The sequence below is a fragment of the Crocodylus siamensis genome, chromosome 4 (genome assembly GCF_052110815.1).
Source record: "Crocodylus siamensis isolate JL-2025a chromosome 4, ASM5211081v1, whole genome shotgun sequence".
Lineage (NCBI taxonomy): Eukaryota > Metazoa > Chordata > Crocodylia > Crocodylidae > Crocodylus > Crocodylus siamensis.
The window spans coordinates 219,489,197-219,504,152 of NC_143398.1; the positions used below are offsets into that span (position 1 = coordinate 219,489,197).

The window sequence follows — 14,956 nt, forward strand, 5'->3', positions numbered from 1 at the left end:
TGCCACCTGGGCGGCCTCAAGGATGCTCCCACACCTGCGCACCTGGGCTCAGCAGCTGGGGAACATGTGGGGACTCTACAGGGGGGTGCTAGATGTACAGGGACACCTGCCTGCTCCCTCTCCCTTGGGGCAGCCCAAACCCAAGCCCAAGAGCCAGGGGTCCCTCCCTCCCTGGGGCCCATGACTCACCACCCCTAGCACAATGTCTGTGGGCGCAGTGGGATGCAGGAGCAGCGCTGGCTTCCCACCTTGACAGCTACAGCAGCAGGCAGCAGCATGTCGTGCAGGCCCAGCCGCAGCATCCCTCCATGCCAACATCCACGCCCCCCGAGCCCACCTGTCCGCTGCACTGTGACCTGCTGCAGCCCATATGGCCGGCAGGGACTGGGGCAGGGCAGGGCAGGCATGCAAATGAGGATGGGAGTGGCGGGGCTAGGAACGGAAACCCTGCAATGTGGGAGAGGGGGGGAGCTGGCATGCAAATGAGGAAGGGAGGGGTGGGGTGAGGAAGGGACACAGTGAAATGAGGGGGGTGGGGAGGAGCTGCACTGCGTCAGCAACATCAGGCTGATGCGGTGCATGTGGGAACCTTGTCCCTTCCTCAGCCCTTCAGCAGCCATTAGGAAGCTGCTGAGGAGCTGGGGGAGGGACAAGGGGTTCCTGTTGCAGCACTGCGGGCCACAGAAAATGGCTTGGCGGGCTGCATGGCGGCCCACGGGCCATATGTTGGACAAGCCTGAGTTAAAACATCCCCCCACAATCCAATAGATGTTTGCCTGTTGGTTCAGGGAGGAGTGGGGGATTGAGCCTGCCTACAGACGAGCAACCAGCTAAGGAATGGCCCCTCTCCCTAGCCCCGCCCCCACATCTCCCAGCTCTGGGGCTGCCAGTTGGAAAGGAGGGGAGAAGGGGAAACTAGCAGCAGCAAGCTGCCAGTTGGGGTTTGTCCAGCCTAAGCTGGAGCTAGAGTGTGTGTGTGTGGGGGGTGGGCTAGGGGTGGGGCTATGAGGTGCGAGGGCTCCAATCCACCCTCTAGCTCAGCCTGGGCAAGATGACAGCCCGCTACTGCTTGCTTCTCCCCCGCCTTCCTGCTCGCAGCCCAGCCCTGATCATGTGACAAATTAACCCTAGGGAGCACGAGTTCCCTAAGGTGCTTTAAAGTAGAACAGCTTCATCTGATACCTTATTTGAGGAGGGTTAATTTTTTGTGCGATTGGCCACTTTAAAAGCTCTCTGCTGCCATGCATGTGTGTCATGGTATGGTTGTAGAGCACTTTCAAGGGGCCAATGGTACAAAAAACATAACTTCTGTCCAGACCCCTACCCACATTGAGGGTAGTTACTCCTGTAGGTCCCCATTAGAACCACTGGCAGGTGTAACAAATTCTGTTTGTCCCAAAATTTCAGTTTTTCTCTAATAAAATATTTATAGCTAAATCTGTGGAACTCAGTGATATCATAACATTTCCACCAGGGAGACTCTCAACCTTTAAATGTAAGTCTTGCTGAAAACATCTTAACAAAAAAAAATCCTATTTTCTTTCTAAAATCCTAAGTGAGAGCTCTTTGGCATAGATAGGGTAGCCTTTGCCTACCTTGGTTTCAGTTAGGTAGAGTATCTAACTGCTTTGATCCTGCACTTTTAGGTATTGGCTTTGTCTACCTCTTCTCATGAGTCACTCGGCTGCTGTTGTAGCAGAGATGCTATAGATCCAGTCCCATTGAGTGTTTATACATGTGCTCTGGGGGGTGGGGGGTGGGGCAGGGTGCTTTGATTAGAGTGGCTCTGAGAGCTGCTTTAATTAAAGTGCCTGGACCCTCTCATGTATCAGTGTCCCTGCTCTTAAAAATGGCAGTTGGGGCACTTTAACTAAAGCCCATTCAACAAGCTTTAGTTAAAGCACTACAGCTGCCATTTTTAAGCACAGGGATGCTGATACATGAGATGCTGGAGTCTGTTGGAGCGCGGTAATTGCCACGCTTCAGCAGACTTGACTAATCAAACCTGTGCCAATGTGCTGTGATTACAGTGTCAGAGCAGCCTCGCTGCTCATTTATAGCACCCAATCCTATTGATTATACCTAACTCTTCCCTTCTATCTTCGTGGGCTAGCCAGGTTCTCTTCTGCTGTCATATTCTTCTGCCACCTTCCATCTTTCCTGAGTGGAGTGTGAGAAGCTGACTTACACTAATATCTTATTAGTTATGGTGGATTGTCAGCATTGCTGTATATAAAAGATGTAAGAAAGCTAACAGTAGCAAAATTGGAAGAGGCCTGTTTTATTCCAATCTTGTTTGTTTTGTATAAACAGATGGTGCTGTAGTCTCTCTCTTAATTGACATATCCTAGTGGATAGATGGCAAAGCTATTAGCTGGTATAATCTGATTCTGATGAATTGCCAGATAATCTACTGCATGTAGATATCTGCTTACAGAGCATGTATTTTTTCATATTGAATGTATTTTGTCATAGAATAGAGGGGAAAATTATGTATAGCTCAACAGCCTTTATTGAGCTAGTTATACAGATTGGAGTATGATTCACTGATTTTAAATTACCAGGAGAATCTCATTTTTGAAATACCTGACATGTCTCAATTATGCAGGTCTTCGATGACTTTCCTAGTAAGAGTTTACAGAAAAGAAAACTTTCCTATTGTCTGTGCCTTAGATCTAGATGTATCTATCATACCTATGCATTGTATATTTATCATCCTCACTCTCTTTCTAGTATAAATACAAACAAGCTTATGAAAAGGCCAAAGGAAAGCATGTTGGTTTCAGAAGCCTGCAAGATGATCCCAAACTTGTCCACTACATGAACGTGGCAAAGATGCAGTCTGACCGTGAGTACAAGAAGAACTATGAGAACACCAAGACCAACTATCATACACCGGCTGACATGTGCAGTATTCAGGCTGCTAAGCAGTCTCAGGATGTGGCCTCCAATGTCCACTACAAACATTTACTCCATCACTACACGTACCTACCAGATGCCATGGATGTTGAGCTTGCAAGGAACATGATGCAAATTCAGAGTAATGTAAGTATTTTAATTTTGCCAATTTCACCACCCAATACAACTTCATATACTGAAGTATATCTCAAGAAAACTAAAAATAAGTGTTTGTTTGTCATTAACTGAGGAGTCCCATTGCTGTATTGGGATTATCAGACTTTTTTTATCTATTTGCGAAAAGGTGATCAGCTGAAGATTTGAAGCTTTGGAAATGTTACATTCCTGACTAGGGTATACTTCAGTGGGATTTTAGCTATGTGTGTGACAGTGAACTTGATTAGTACACAATGAAATTACAGAGGACTTGGCAAACAGTATTCATAGGATCTTTTTTGCCTTCATGGTACATGAGCAAATAGTTTCCTTTGTTTTTGCAACTCACCTCATTTCTGTTTTACTAAATGAGGAAACATTTTGAAAGCCCCTTGTTTTTTGTCCTCGTATTGGGTCTAAATAACCAAGTACTGGTCTATGTTCTGGCAGTTGAGAAGGAGCAGGCCAAAAGAATCTCTTGTTACTATTGTTAGAAATTTTCCAGTTTAGAAGACATCCATAATGCACTCTTCCCCATTTCAGACTTTCTTCTGGCTATCTGGATATACAAAGTTGTATCGTGGAACATATCTCCACGCCAGTCAATGTAGTGCCAGTATGGAAGGTCAATTTGGGAATAGGCCAGCAGGGAGAATCTTAAATCAAGTGTTTCAACTGCCATCCGCATCATCTGCAAACATCCTAAATACAGTATTTACTTGAATTTTCTGCAGGTGGAGCAAATTTCAGCCACGGTGCTTTAATTTGCCTATACTGAACAATAGATGACATGCAGTAAATACAAATAAGCCACTGTTCAACAGAGCTTAGTGTAAAAGCAATTCAAGTTCAGTCTAATACAATATACAACATGCACAGGGCTTATTTGGTCACTGTCTGGTATTTTGGGAGGCTTTAAAAATTGGTCTAATAGAAGACATTATAGCAAGGGGAAGAGAGGTAGAGCTTGGTAAATATTAATTGAGAAGCTTTGCTGTATATGTGACATAAGTCATGTAGAAATTCAAGATAAACTAAAGCAACTCACTTCAATGTTTATGAAATATGTAAGCAGAACTTTGCTTTCTTGTAAGAAACTATATATCTTGTCAAATGCAGACCATGCTAAGTCATTGCATTACCTCTGAGAATAGGCCAAATGAAATTCAGTGGAATTCTGTGTGATCTTTGGTCAATTTAGGGTTTCTGTTTTTCAGCATGCATACAAACAGGATTATAACAACTGGTTCAAGGGTATTGGATGGAGTCCACTGGGTTCTCTGGAGGTTGAGAAAGTTAGAAAAGCCGGAGATGCGTTAAATGAAACAAAATATCGCCAGCACCCCGACACCCTGAAGTTTACAAGTTTACTGGATTCAATGCCAATGGTTTTGGCTCAACATAATACCAAGCAACTGAGTGATGTAAGCACTTTCTTGCTTATGCAACGAATTACGATGCCCAGCATAGGATTTCTTGGATGTATATGTTCCTGATTGGTTGTTTGAAATAATTGTGATACATAGAATTTAATTCTTTATAAATTCTATCTAACAAATCTTTAAGTTTAAAGAATGTATGTGTAGCAAACTACAAGTGATTTGGAAATAGTAAACATTGTGACTGGTATGATTATGCCGATGTGATTTACCATTTGCCTAGTATCAGAGATAATGTTTGTTTTTCTTTTTAGATAAGTTATAAGCTAGAGGGAGAGAAAGTGAAACACAAATACACCCTGGACCCTGATGTTCCACAGTTTATTCAAGCCAAGGTTAATGCCTACAATTTGAGTGACGTGAGTACTTGACAATAAATTGCTGAATTATTTTAATTTATTAATAATGAACTTTTCTAAAGATTTTTTGTGATTTTTATGGTGCTATATTTGGATACTGAGAATGTGTCAGCAAGGCCCCCCTCTACACATTACATTTATTCCATGATTAACAAGTTAATTGTGAAATAAATGGGAAGATGGTATACATGCACCTCTTTTAAGGTTCCATAAAATGGGAAATGAGCTATAAAAACGTCCCACATATAATGCAGAACATTTTTGTGGCTGATTTATATGATACCTAAAATGTAATGTGCCACTGTTTGTCAGGCCTAGCCTGAGGCATGGTGGGAGAGGGGGAGCCAAAGGGTTTTTCTCACCAGGGAGATTAAACCCTGGACCTGGCAGAGCTGGTTGAGCTGCTGGGTGCTAGGGATCAGGGATTCCTTGCATTCCTGGCAGGGGGAGTGCAAGGAATCCCTGATCCTAAAATTACACCTCCTGCCATGTACTTGTGGTAAGGCAGGAACTGTGATTGTTGGGATCAGGGATCATATTCCATTGTACCATTAAGCGATCATGTTCCAGGGTCCCGAATCTCTTACTTTCATCTTCAAGTCTTTTGTAGTTAGTGGATCTTATATAACCAATCTGCCTCTTTTAATTCACTAATTATATCCCATATTCTATTGTTTTTACTTAGACAACAAGATGTACTTAGCTGTGTTAATCTGAAGTTAGGCAGAAAGCAAGGTAGAAATGGTCCTTCCTTACATAATTAGAGATGCATAAGCTTTCATGAGCAGGAGTGCACTACATCATATATTAGCATTCTAATGCCTTCTACTTGACAAAATTACCATTAAGTCAGGAAGTAAAAGGTAGTGTCATTTTGTCCAGAAATTGCAAAAAAAGCTTTAAGAATAAATGGGACAATTGAGTAAAGTGGTTACCATGAAGCACTTTACTCTTCCTGTAATTAATTTGTTTTTGCTTAATATAAATTTGCCTTGTGTTCTTGTGATTACACAGACCTAAAACACATATGTTAGTCTAATATTTTAAATAAAGAAAGCTTTTAATAAAGCTTATGCTGAATTGTTGAGATATAAACTATTTGGAACAAGAACAACTGTTTTTCATTTTTCCTTTAAGGCTAATTACAAAGCAGACTGGAAAAAAACACTCGCGAAAGGTTATGATCTAAAACCTGATGCCATCCCTATAATTGCTGCAAAAGCTTCTCAGAATATTGCCAGCAATGTAAGTATTATCTGGATAGTAGCTGTAGGATTCACTGCATTGTATCCAATACTGTACACTGAGTTTTCCATAGTTCTGTGGAAATACTAGCTGCAGACTTCTATATGGGCTTCGGAAATGAGCTAAATACATTACACCTTGGCTACTGCATCATGGTTAACTGGACCTCTTGCTTATATGAAGATCAGATATGCTCCATGTTCTGGATCTGACAAGTTTTACAGAGTTACCTCCATAGTTGTGCTGCACTCTGAAGAATTATAGTTTTGCCCCTATGGCACTCCTAAACCATACAGTAAACACGAGTGCTGAGAAAGCCCTGGAACTGTTAAATCAGGAGTGCCTGCTGAGCAGGCTAGTTTGCAGAGGAGATTGGAAACTATGACTGTATGCACCAGTGTCAGAGCAGGCCTGTGAATCACTTGAGCCCCAAATCTTCAGTACCTAAATCCTTGATTATATAATCATCTTAAAGCTATAAATACTTGGTGTAGTTAGTACAGTAATAAAAATGTGGTGTTGGACCTGGGAGGGAGAGAAGAATATAGCAGGAGGATGTGACAGACAAGAAAGGTTAGAGACTAAAAAGAAGAAGCAGCTATCTACTCGTCTGTGGCACAAGTGCATATAATCTGTAGACTGTAAGCCAGCAACACTCTTCTTCTTTGATCTAATGAATCAGCTGGCATCTGTAAAACATTATCAGGGTTCATGTTATGAATTGAAATTACTGCAATATTGAATTTCCAAATATTAAACTGATCACAAGCACCTCTGGCTGTTCTATAATTAATCGCATTTTGTTTTACTTCTTCTCCAGTACAAGTATAAGGAATCATATGTAAAAGACAAAGGCAAACAGGTTGGATTCCGTAGCCTGCAGGATGATCCTAAACTGGTTCATTACATGAATGTGGCCAAAATGCAGTCGGATCGCTTGTACAAGAAGGATTATGAATTCAGCAAAACAAGATATCATACCCCCCTGGATATGTTCAGCGTGACAGCGGCTAAGAAAGCCCAGGAAGTAGCTACAAATACTGGTTACAAACAGCTATTACACAATTATACACTCTTGCCTGATGCTATGAATGTGGAACTATCAAGAAACATGATGCAGATTCAGAGTGATGTATGTAATGTTTAGTGATCTTGAATTAATTTGTTGATAACAATTTTGCCTACAGAAATGAGGTTTTTTATGTGTGTATGTATGTGTATACCTATATGTATGTGTATATTCACATACACATATAATCTATAGATATGGCGATATATGCATATATAATTACTCTTCAGTGATTGGTGATATATAACCATTATACATAGGTTAATAGTGATTATATATCTTTTGGGTAGATGTCAGGGTATTCTGACAGCAAACAAACACTTAGTTCCCTGTAGTTTCCTAGCCAAGGAGCTTATTTTTTGCTTCACTACATATTTTTCTATGGTTTGGGCCATTCTTTTCTAAGTATAGCGTCATATTAACATTTTGGTATTATTTAAATACTGGCAGTACAGTATATAGAAATTATATTCCAATAATACATAATATTTTGTTTATGATTACATATATTATATGTACACTGTGTGTGTAGGTGCATGATAATTGTATCAGTCTGAAGCTCCGAGTGTTATTGATTTTGTTCCTCTTCTTCCCCACATTGGTATGGCCTCCCTGCATTTCATAATCAGATCTTTCACTCTACTTTAACTTAGGTTCCTTAAAATTTTGCATCTCAAACATATTTTATCCCAGAAGTACATTTAGTGGAGTACATTTAGTGTTAACTGGCTGTTTGTAACAGGCGCATGACAATTTTTTATATCCAACGTAGGCATCGAAACTTTAATGTAATTTGAAAATGTTTACCATGGTCTGAGGGATTTGGGATTGGCCTCAATAGTATCTGTTTGTGTACAAAGAGAAGTATCTTGATGTATCTTGCCAAATAAGTCAAGATGTTGACTTTTTCTACCTGAGTGACCTGCTATTTGGTTAGCTCAAATCATGGATTTTTGAACGGGGAGGAAAAGTGAGCTTAATAATTTAGTTCTCTGGGCCAAATTTTGCCATATCTCAAGAGAGAATTTGGATTTTTTTCTCCACGGTATCTCTGTGCTTCCCTTGCTTTTTTGATGCTGCAGGCCCATGGTTTTCACAAACCAAGCATTTATTTTAAAAATTATACTTCTTTCCCAATTTTCCTATTTTATCCATCCAGTTTTGCTCTCAGGTTTGGTATACAGCTCTTAGTGACCAGCAGAATCTGGTCCACTATTTCTTGATAGGTCTACCATTTTATCCATATATATTTGGAAAATGCTAGGGACCACTGATAATTTTTGTTCACATTTTTATTTCAATAATGGCCAGGAAAAAATACAAAGCTTTATTCCTTTTTTGTTATATGAACATTCTTATTTATCTCACTCTATTTTTCTTCTCTGTTTATTTTTCTAAAGAACCTTTACAAAACAGATTTCAATAACTGGCTGAAAGGAGTTGGCTGGGTGCCAGCTCAGTCCTTGGAAGTGGAGAAGGCAAAGAAAGCTACAGAGATTCTCAGTGAAAAGAAATATCGTCAGCACCCTGACAAGCTGAAATACTCTATTACAATGGATGCAATGGAGCAGGTGCTAGCCAAACAGAATGCCAAGACCATGAATAAGGTGAGAATTTGCTCAAATTAACCTAGCTGAGCTCATAAGGTTCAGTAGAAGGACTCCATCCTGTAAAATAATATAGTAGGCAGATTCCTACTGGGGACATCTGGCCTCTCCCTGGCTGTAGTGGATGCACCATTTTAATGGATTGGGACCCAAAAGATAGCCCAGGTCCCTGAGTGGCTCCATAGCTGAGCATGTACAGCAATTTCTGCTTGCAGCAAAGATTAAAACACTTTGCTCTGTATGAATGGTAGGGTTTATATTCCTCACAGTTACAACCCTTAAGTAACTTTGAATCCTTTTATGTGGGGAAACAGCATTGGTGATGAGTGAGTGTTAAAAGATGTGGAATTCTGGTACAATTTGGAGGAGAGCCCAAAATAGAAATTCTTCTCTAAAGCTTTTCCAAAGCATTTGGGAGACACCAGGTCCCCATCCGGCATGGGTCATAGGAAGATGGTACACGGAAAAAAGTGCTTTAGTTGTTTCTGAATATGCAAAAAATGTAAAAGTTACACATGGCAAATTTGCAATTACAATATATTATTTATCATGTGTAACAAGTGGTCATCCCGGGGCCAGTCTAAATGTTGGTCCACTCACTTGTTTTAGGGCTAACCATCTGCCTACTTTACCCATCACACCTTGATATTAATGATTAGAATGTTAATCAGATGGGAGGCTGCCCATTTACGCACCCTGATGACAAGGGCCTATGCATGCAGCTCCGACCATCCCTGCACTGTGTCCCATGCCTTGCAGATGTTTTCCAGTGGCTCACACTGGGACCTGAGCTCTGGAGTCTCACTGGAGTCTCACACAGGACTCTCACTCCCCACCAGAGCTCATGGTCCCAGTGCCTTCACACTGGGTTCTTTCTTTACACACACACTCTGGGCCCCAAGCCCAACACACTAGGCCTCCAAGCCTCTCCCTGGGCTACCCCTTATCTCTTTCCCTGGGAGCTTCGTTAATAGCTCCCCAATGCTCAGGACCCCACTCCCCTGGAGCTTCACTCTAGCTTCTATGTGCAACCTCAGAGCTCACAGTGAGTCTGGGTGCTGTCCCAGGTCCCTTCCTGACCTGGGGCCTTGCCTCAAAACTCCCCGTGAGTCTGGGCTCATGCTTTGTCCTTTGGGGTGTGCTCCCCCAGCCTTCCCCCTCCACGGGGTCACCTGCAAGGCAGCAGGGGCTGAGGCTTTCTGGCGCCCCATACTCGCCCTTTACTGGGGAGGCCCCAGGTGTGGCATTTCCTGGAGACTGCCCCACCACTGGCAGTCCCACCACACTAACCAGCCCCAGCAGGGTGTAGTTTTAGGTCGTGCCCCAGGACCAGGAGCCTGCAGCCATCCCCATAGCTCCTGCCCTTACCTCCAAGGTGTCATGAGCAGCAGCCCCAGCTGAGTTGTTGTCCTCCTGGCTGCTAGCAGGAAACTGCTTCTGGCCTTGCTGTTCTTATAAGACATAGCTGGGCTCTGTTCCCAATCAGGTAGTAGTGCCCAACTGGGATTGCAGCCAGCTGTAGGCTGCCCTGCTGCTGCTCAGGCCACTGCAAGTAACAGAGTGCACCCTGTGCTGTTACAGTATGGCTAACTTACCTTTTTTCAGATAAAATACAAAAGAATAAGGGGGCAAATGATTGTTTAGTTTTGCATAGGTATTTGTAATGCTCAGGAAAATTCTTGTTGACATGTTTTGTTCATCATGCACAAGTCAAATGAAAATATTCTCCTATTCTATACTATATTGCAATGTCTTTTCAATTTTCAATATCACTATGTAATTGCAGAGAGCTTATATTGATAAATGGAACAAAGACAAGACTACGATTCATATTATGCCAGACACTCCAGAAATTCTGCAATCCAGGGTGAACCAGAACACCATGAGCAATGTAAGCAAATGCAGAGGACATTTGGTACCTGTTAAAAATGCTATCTTTGGATCTTTTGTTAAAATGTTTAAGTTCAGTTATACTGTCGTGAACTTTTCCCACCTTCATAACTAAAACTTCCTGCACTTTTATGTTTTGGATTAGAAACTATACAGATCTGGTTGGGAGGAAGAGAAGAAGAAAGGATATGACATGCGGCCAGATGCTATCCCAATAAGGGCAGCCAAGGCCTCCAGAGATATAGCAAGTGATGTAAGTTTTATTTTCAGAATGCGTTTGGGTAAATGTAGCAGTGAAATTTGGCTCACTACATCTCTAAAACCACCCAAATTAGGGTTGACTTGAACATGCACAATTGAATTTTCAAGCTTCATACAAGGTGAAGTTCAAACCTAAGAATCTAAGACTATTTATGGATTTAAACAGGGTTCAGTGCTTTGATGGATTGGAGTTAGAATGTGATGGATTAGGGATGGACCCTTTCTGATTGGTGAAGCCAAAGGCTTTATAACATGCGGAACAAGTAAAACTTGCTTAGTACTGTATTCCTCCTTATTCAGTTTCCTTTGAAGTTTTTCTGTTCTGCTTCCAGTACAAATACAGACTAGCTTACCAGAAGACAAAAGGAAAGCAGATCGGGTTCCGGAGTCTGGAGGACGACCCCAAGCTGGTGCATTTCATGCAGGTGGCTAAGATGCAATCTGACCGTGAATACAAAAAAGATTATGAGAAGAGCAAGACCAGGTTCCACACCCCGGTTGACATGCTTAGTGTTGTAGCAGCCAAGAAAGCACAGGAAGCGGCTACCAATACAAACTACAAGCACTTGATCCACCAATACAGTGCTTTGCCTGATTCAGTGAATCTTGAATTAGCCAAAAACATGATGCAGATACAGAGTGATGTAAGTAAGAAAGTCTACAACCTTTATGTTACCAATTCAGTAATATTTTTTCATGAATGTATACTATAGGGAAAATACTAGAGTTTTCTTTAAAAAAAAAAAGCAAATGAGTGCAGTTATATACAAAAATGCAGCAAGTGTAACAAGAGTTCTGTGGCATTGTGATTCATACTGATGAGACCACTCTGAAATATTAAACTAAAGTAGTTTATAAAGAACTTTGGCTCCATGACAGAAATGTTATTTTTGACCATTTGCTGATGTGCTTTTTTGTATGTTTATTTGTCACCCATTTATTTGCTTCTAACTCTTAGGAGTAACACTTGTGTGCAGTCCAAGCCAAGAATAGCTGTATTAAAAAAATTATCTCACAGCCTTGATTCTGGTTCTCTGTTCTCACCTACTCTCTGAAGAACTTGTGGGGGAATGAGATTTGCCCTCCTTCTAGTAATTTACTTCCTTTCTGGAGTCAGAGGGCAAGAGATGAGGATTTATGTTTCAGAGAGTTGTCTCCAATGCAGAGTACCACTTTGGACTATTCCCAGACAGATGAAATTTACTTAACACCTATTTCTCAGGATTGTAACTAATTCCTTCCTTTGAGAGAGCCTGATTCTGCTGTCTCACACTGGTGTGCTGAAATCAATGGTAATTGAATGCCATGTGAAATACAAGAATGAGCATAATAAAGTAGAGAGCCCTGTTATAAATGTAGAAAACAAGTGTATTTATTTAAATGCTCCCATGTTCAGAATCTTAAACACTAAATGCATCCAGCAAGTAGTGAGCCATCCTGAATTTTTTCATTTACTGAACTTTTATTTTCCTTTTATTGCAGAATCAGTACAAATCAGAATATGTTGAATATATGAAGGGTGTTGGATGGCTGCCACTAGGCTCTTTGGAAGCTGAGAAGAATAGAAAAGCTATGGAAATTGTCAGTGAGAAGAAATACCGCCAGCATCCAGACAAGCTGAAGTACTCCATTCTGATGGACTCTATGAATATGGTTCTAGCTACGAATAATGCTAAAATCATGGATGAGGTATGGAATATCTATGGCAATTCAGTTCAGTATTCAGCAAGAAAAGACAGTCAGACAAAGAATGTTATACTTTTTGGTAGTATGAGCAAATCCATTAGAAACTATCAGTTTGGATCACAGATGAATATGTCATATTTTCATTGACTTTGCCACACAAACCTTGCCGTAAATAATGACAAAACCTGGTCCCAGCACGCTAAGAAATTCACAGATCAGGCGATTTGAGGATTGTTCTTGTTAGCAATGTTTGGCCAACACAAGATGAAGGGCAAGATTTTCAAAAGCACTGAAGTTTCTTAGGAGTCTAAGTCTTGCTTTGAAAAGTGCTTCAGTCATTTTTGAAAATGAGGCTTAAGTTCCTAAACCATTCATACGCTTTTGAATATTTTACTGTAACTGTAAAACTTGATCCTCCAAGCCCAAAGGGCGACAATCCCAATGCGGACCAAAGGAGGCAAGAGTGCTCAAAAGCCCCCATGGCTCACCAAAAGCATCCAGGAATGTCTCAAAGCTAAAAAGAATGTGTACACCCAATGGAAGGGAGGGGCCATCACCAAGGACTATACCTCCATTGCTCAAGACTGTAGGGGTGCTGTTAGGAAGGCTAAGACAGAGATGGAACTAGGACTAGTGACCCAGATCAAGGATAACAAGTCCTTTTTTAAATACATAGGGGGTAAAAAGAAGGTACTGGGCAACGTAGGGCCTCTGCAGGACACGCTAGGAAATCCGGTGGTTACACCAGATGACAAGGCTAACCTTTTTAACAATTTCTTTGCCTCCATTTTTTGAGCAGGGACCGGGGCATCCCTCACACCAGGGTCCCTGATGGACCCAGGGGAGGCACTGCCAGGCCCAGGGTCAGTGAGGACCTAGTCAGGGACCTTCTCGTGGGACTAGACTGTACAAGTCAGGAGATCCTGACGATCACCACCCCAGAGCGCAGAGGGAATTAGCAGAAGTCATTGCAGGACCCCTGGCACAGCTTTACGAGCACTCATGGTGCTCTGGTGTGGTGCCAGAGGACTGGAAAAGGGCTAATGTGGTCCCCATTTTCAAAAAAGGGAGGAAGGAGGACCCAGGAAACTACAGACCCGTTAGTCTTACCTCGGTCCTAGGGAAGATCTTTGAGAAAATTATCCAGGAGCACTTCTGCAAGGGATCAGCAGGGGAGATTGTGCTTTGGGGCAACCAACATGGGTTCATTAGAGGCAGGTCCTGTCAGACCAACCTGGTGGCCTTCTACGACCAGGTCACAAAATCTTTGGACACAGGTGTCGCTGTGGACGTAGTTTTTCTGGACTTTAGGAAGGCCTTCGACACTGTCTCTCACCCATTCTCATTAAGAAATTAGGTGACTATGGCGTTGATGTCTACACAGTCAGATGGATTGCAAATTGGCTGGAGGGCTGCACCCAAAGAGTGGGGGTGGATAGGTCTTTTTCGACCTGGAGGGATGCGGGCAGTGGGATCCTCCAGGGCTCGGTCCTCGGGCCTGCACTGTTCAACATCTTCATCAGCAACTTTCACACAGATTTCACACACACAGACATTAGGGCTGGAAGGGACCTCAGAAGATCATCGAGTCCAGCCCACTGTCCCAGGGGCAGGAAGTCAGCTGGGGTCATAGGATCCCAGCAAGATAAACATCCAATTTTTTCTTGAAGGCATTCAAAGTAGGTGCTTGAACGACCTCTGATGGCAGGCTATTCCAGACCTCGGGGGCTCGGACAGCAAAGAAATTCTTCCTTATGTCCAGCCTGAAATGGTCTTGCAGGAGTTTATAATCATTTGACCTTGTCATCCCTTGGGAGGCTCTGGTGAACAATCTTTCCCCCAGATCCTGGTGAACACCCCTAATAAACTTATAGGTGGCCATCAGATCACCCCAGAGCCTGCGCTCTTCCAAGCTGAAGAGTCCCATGGCTCTCAGCCTGTCATCGTAAGGTCTGTTTTCCTAACCTCTCATCATGTGCATGGCTCTTCTCTGGCCTCTCTCAAGCTTCTCCACATCCTTTTTGAATTGTGGACTGTCTTGCCAGCTTTATGGCAGATGGTGAAGGTGATCAGCTCATGATCGCTGTCACCCAGTTTCCCATCGATTATTAGGTTGCCAGTCATATCGTCTCCAGTTGCCAGTACCAGGTCAAGCAACACTTTACCTCTTGTTGACCCGTAGACCTCTTGTGTCAAATAGAGGTCATCCATGCATGAGAGGAAGCTTTGCAACCGCTTGGATTTAGCTGAGTGCTCTTCCCATGAGATGCCTGGGTAGTTGAAGTCTCCCATGACAACCATGGACCTGGAGCATGGCCTCAGCCAGGTCCCTGGTGAACTCCTGGT

General features: G+C 42.5%; 1 protein-coding gene across 31 annotated transcripts in view; it reads left to right on the forward strand.

Moving 5' to 3' along the window:
* NEB (nebulin) overlaps positions 1-14,956 on the forward strand; it is a 207,472-nt gene that overhangs the window by 44,482 nt on the left and 148,034 nt on the right. For all 31 annotated transcript variants that reach the window (XM_090045755.1, XM_090045724.1, XM_090045725.1 and 28 more), the window contains exons 30-39: positions 2,734-3,045; positions 4,272-4,478; positions 4,748-4,852; positions 5,990-6,097; positions 6,918-7,229; positions 8,567-8,773; positions 10,560-10,664; positions 10,809-10,916; positions 11,257-11,568; positions 12,407-12,613. In XM_090045755.1, coding sequence (XP_089901881.1) covers positions 2,734-3,045; positions 4,272-4,478; positions 4,748-4,852; positions 5,990-6,097; positions 6,918-7,229; positions 8,567-8,773; positions 10,560-10,664; positions 10,809-10,916; positions 11,257-11,568; positions 12,407-12,613 — 1,983 coding nt within the window. The remainder of the gene's footprint in view (positions 1-2,733; positions 3,046-4,271; positions 4,479-4,747; positions 4,853-5,989; positions 6,098-6,917; positions 7,230-8,566; positions 8,774-10,559; positions 10,665-10,808; positions 10,917-11,256; positions 11,569-12,406; positions 12,614-14,956) is intronic.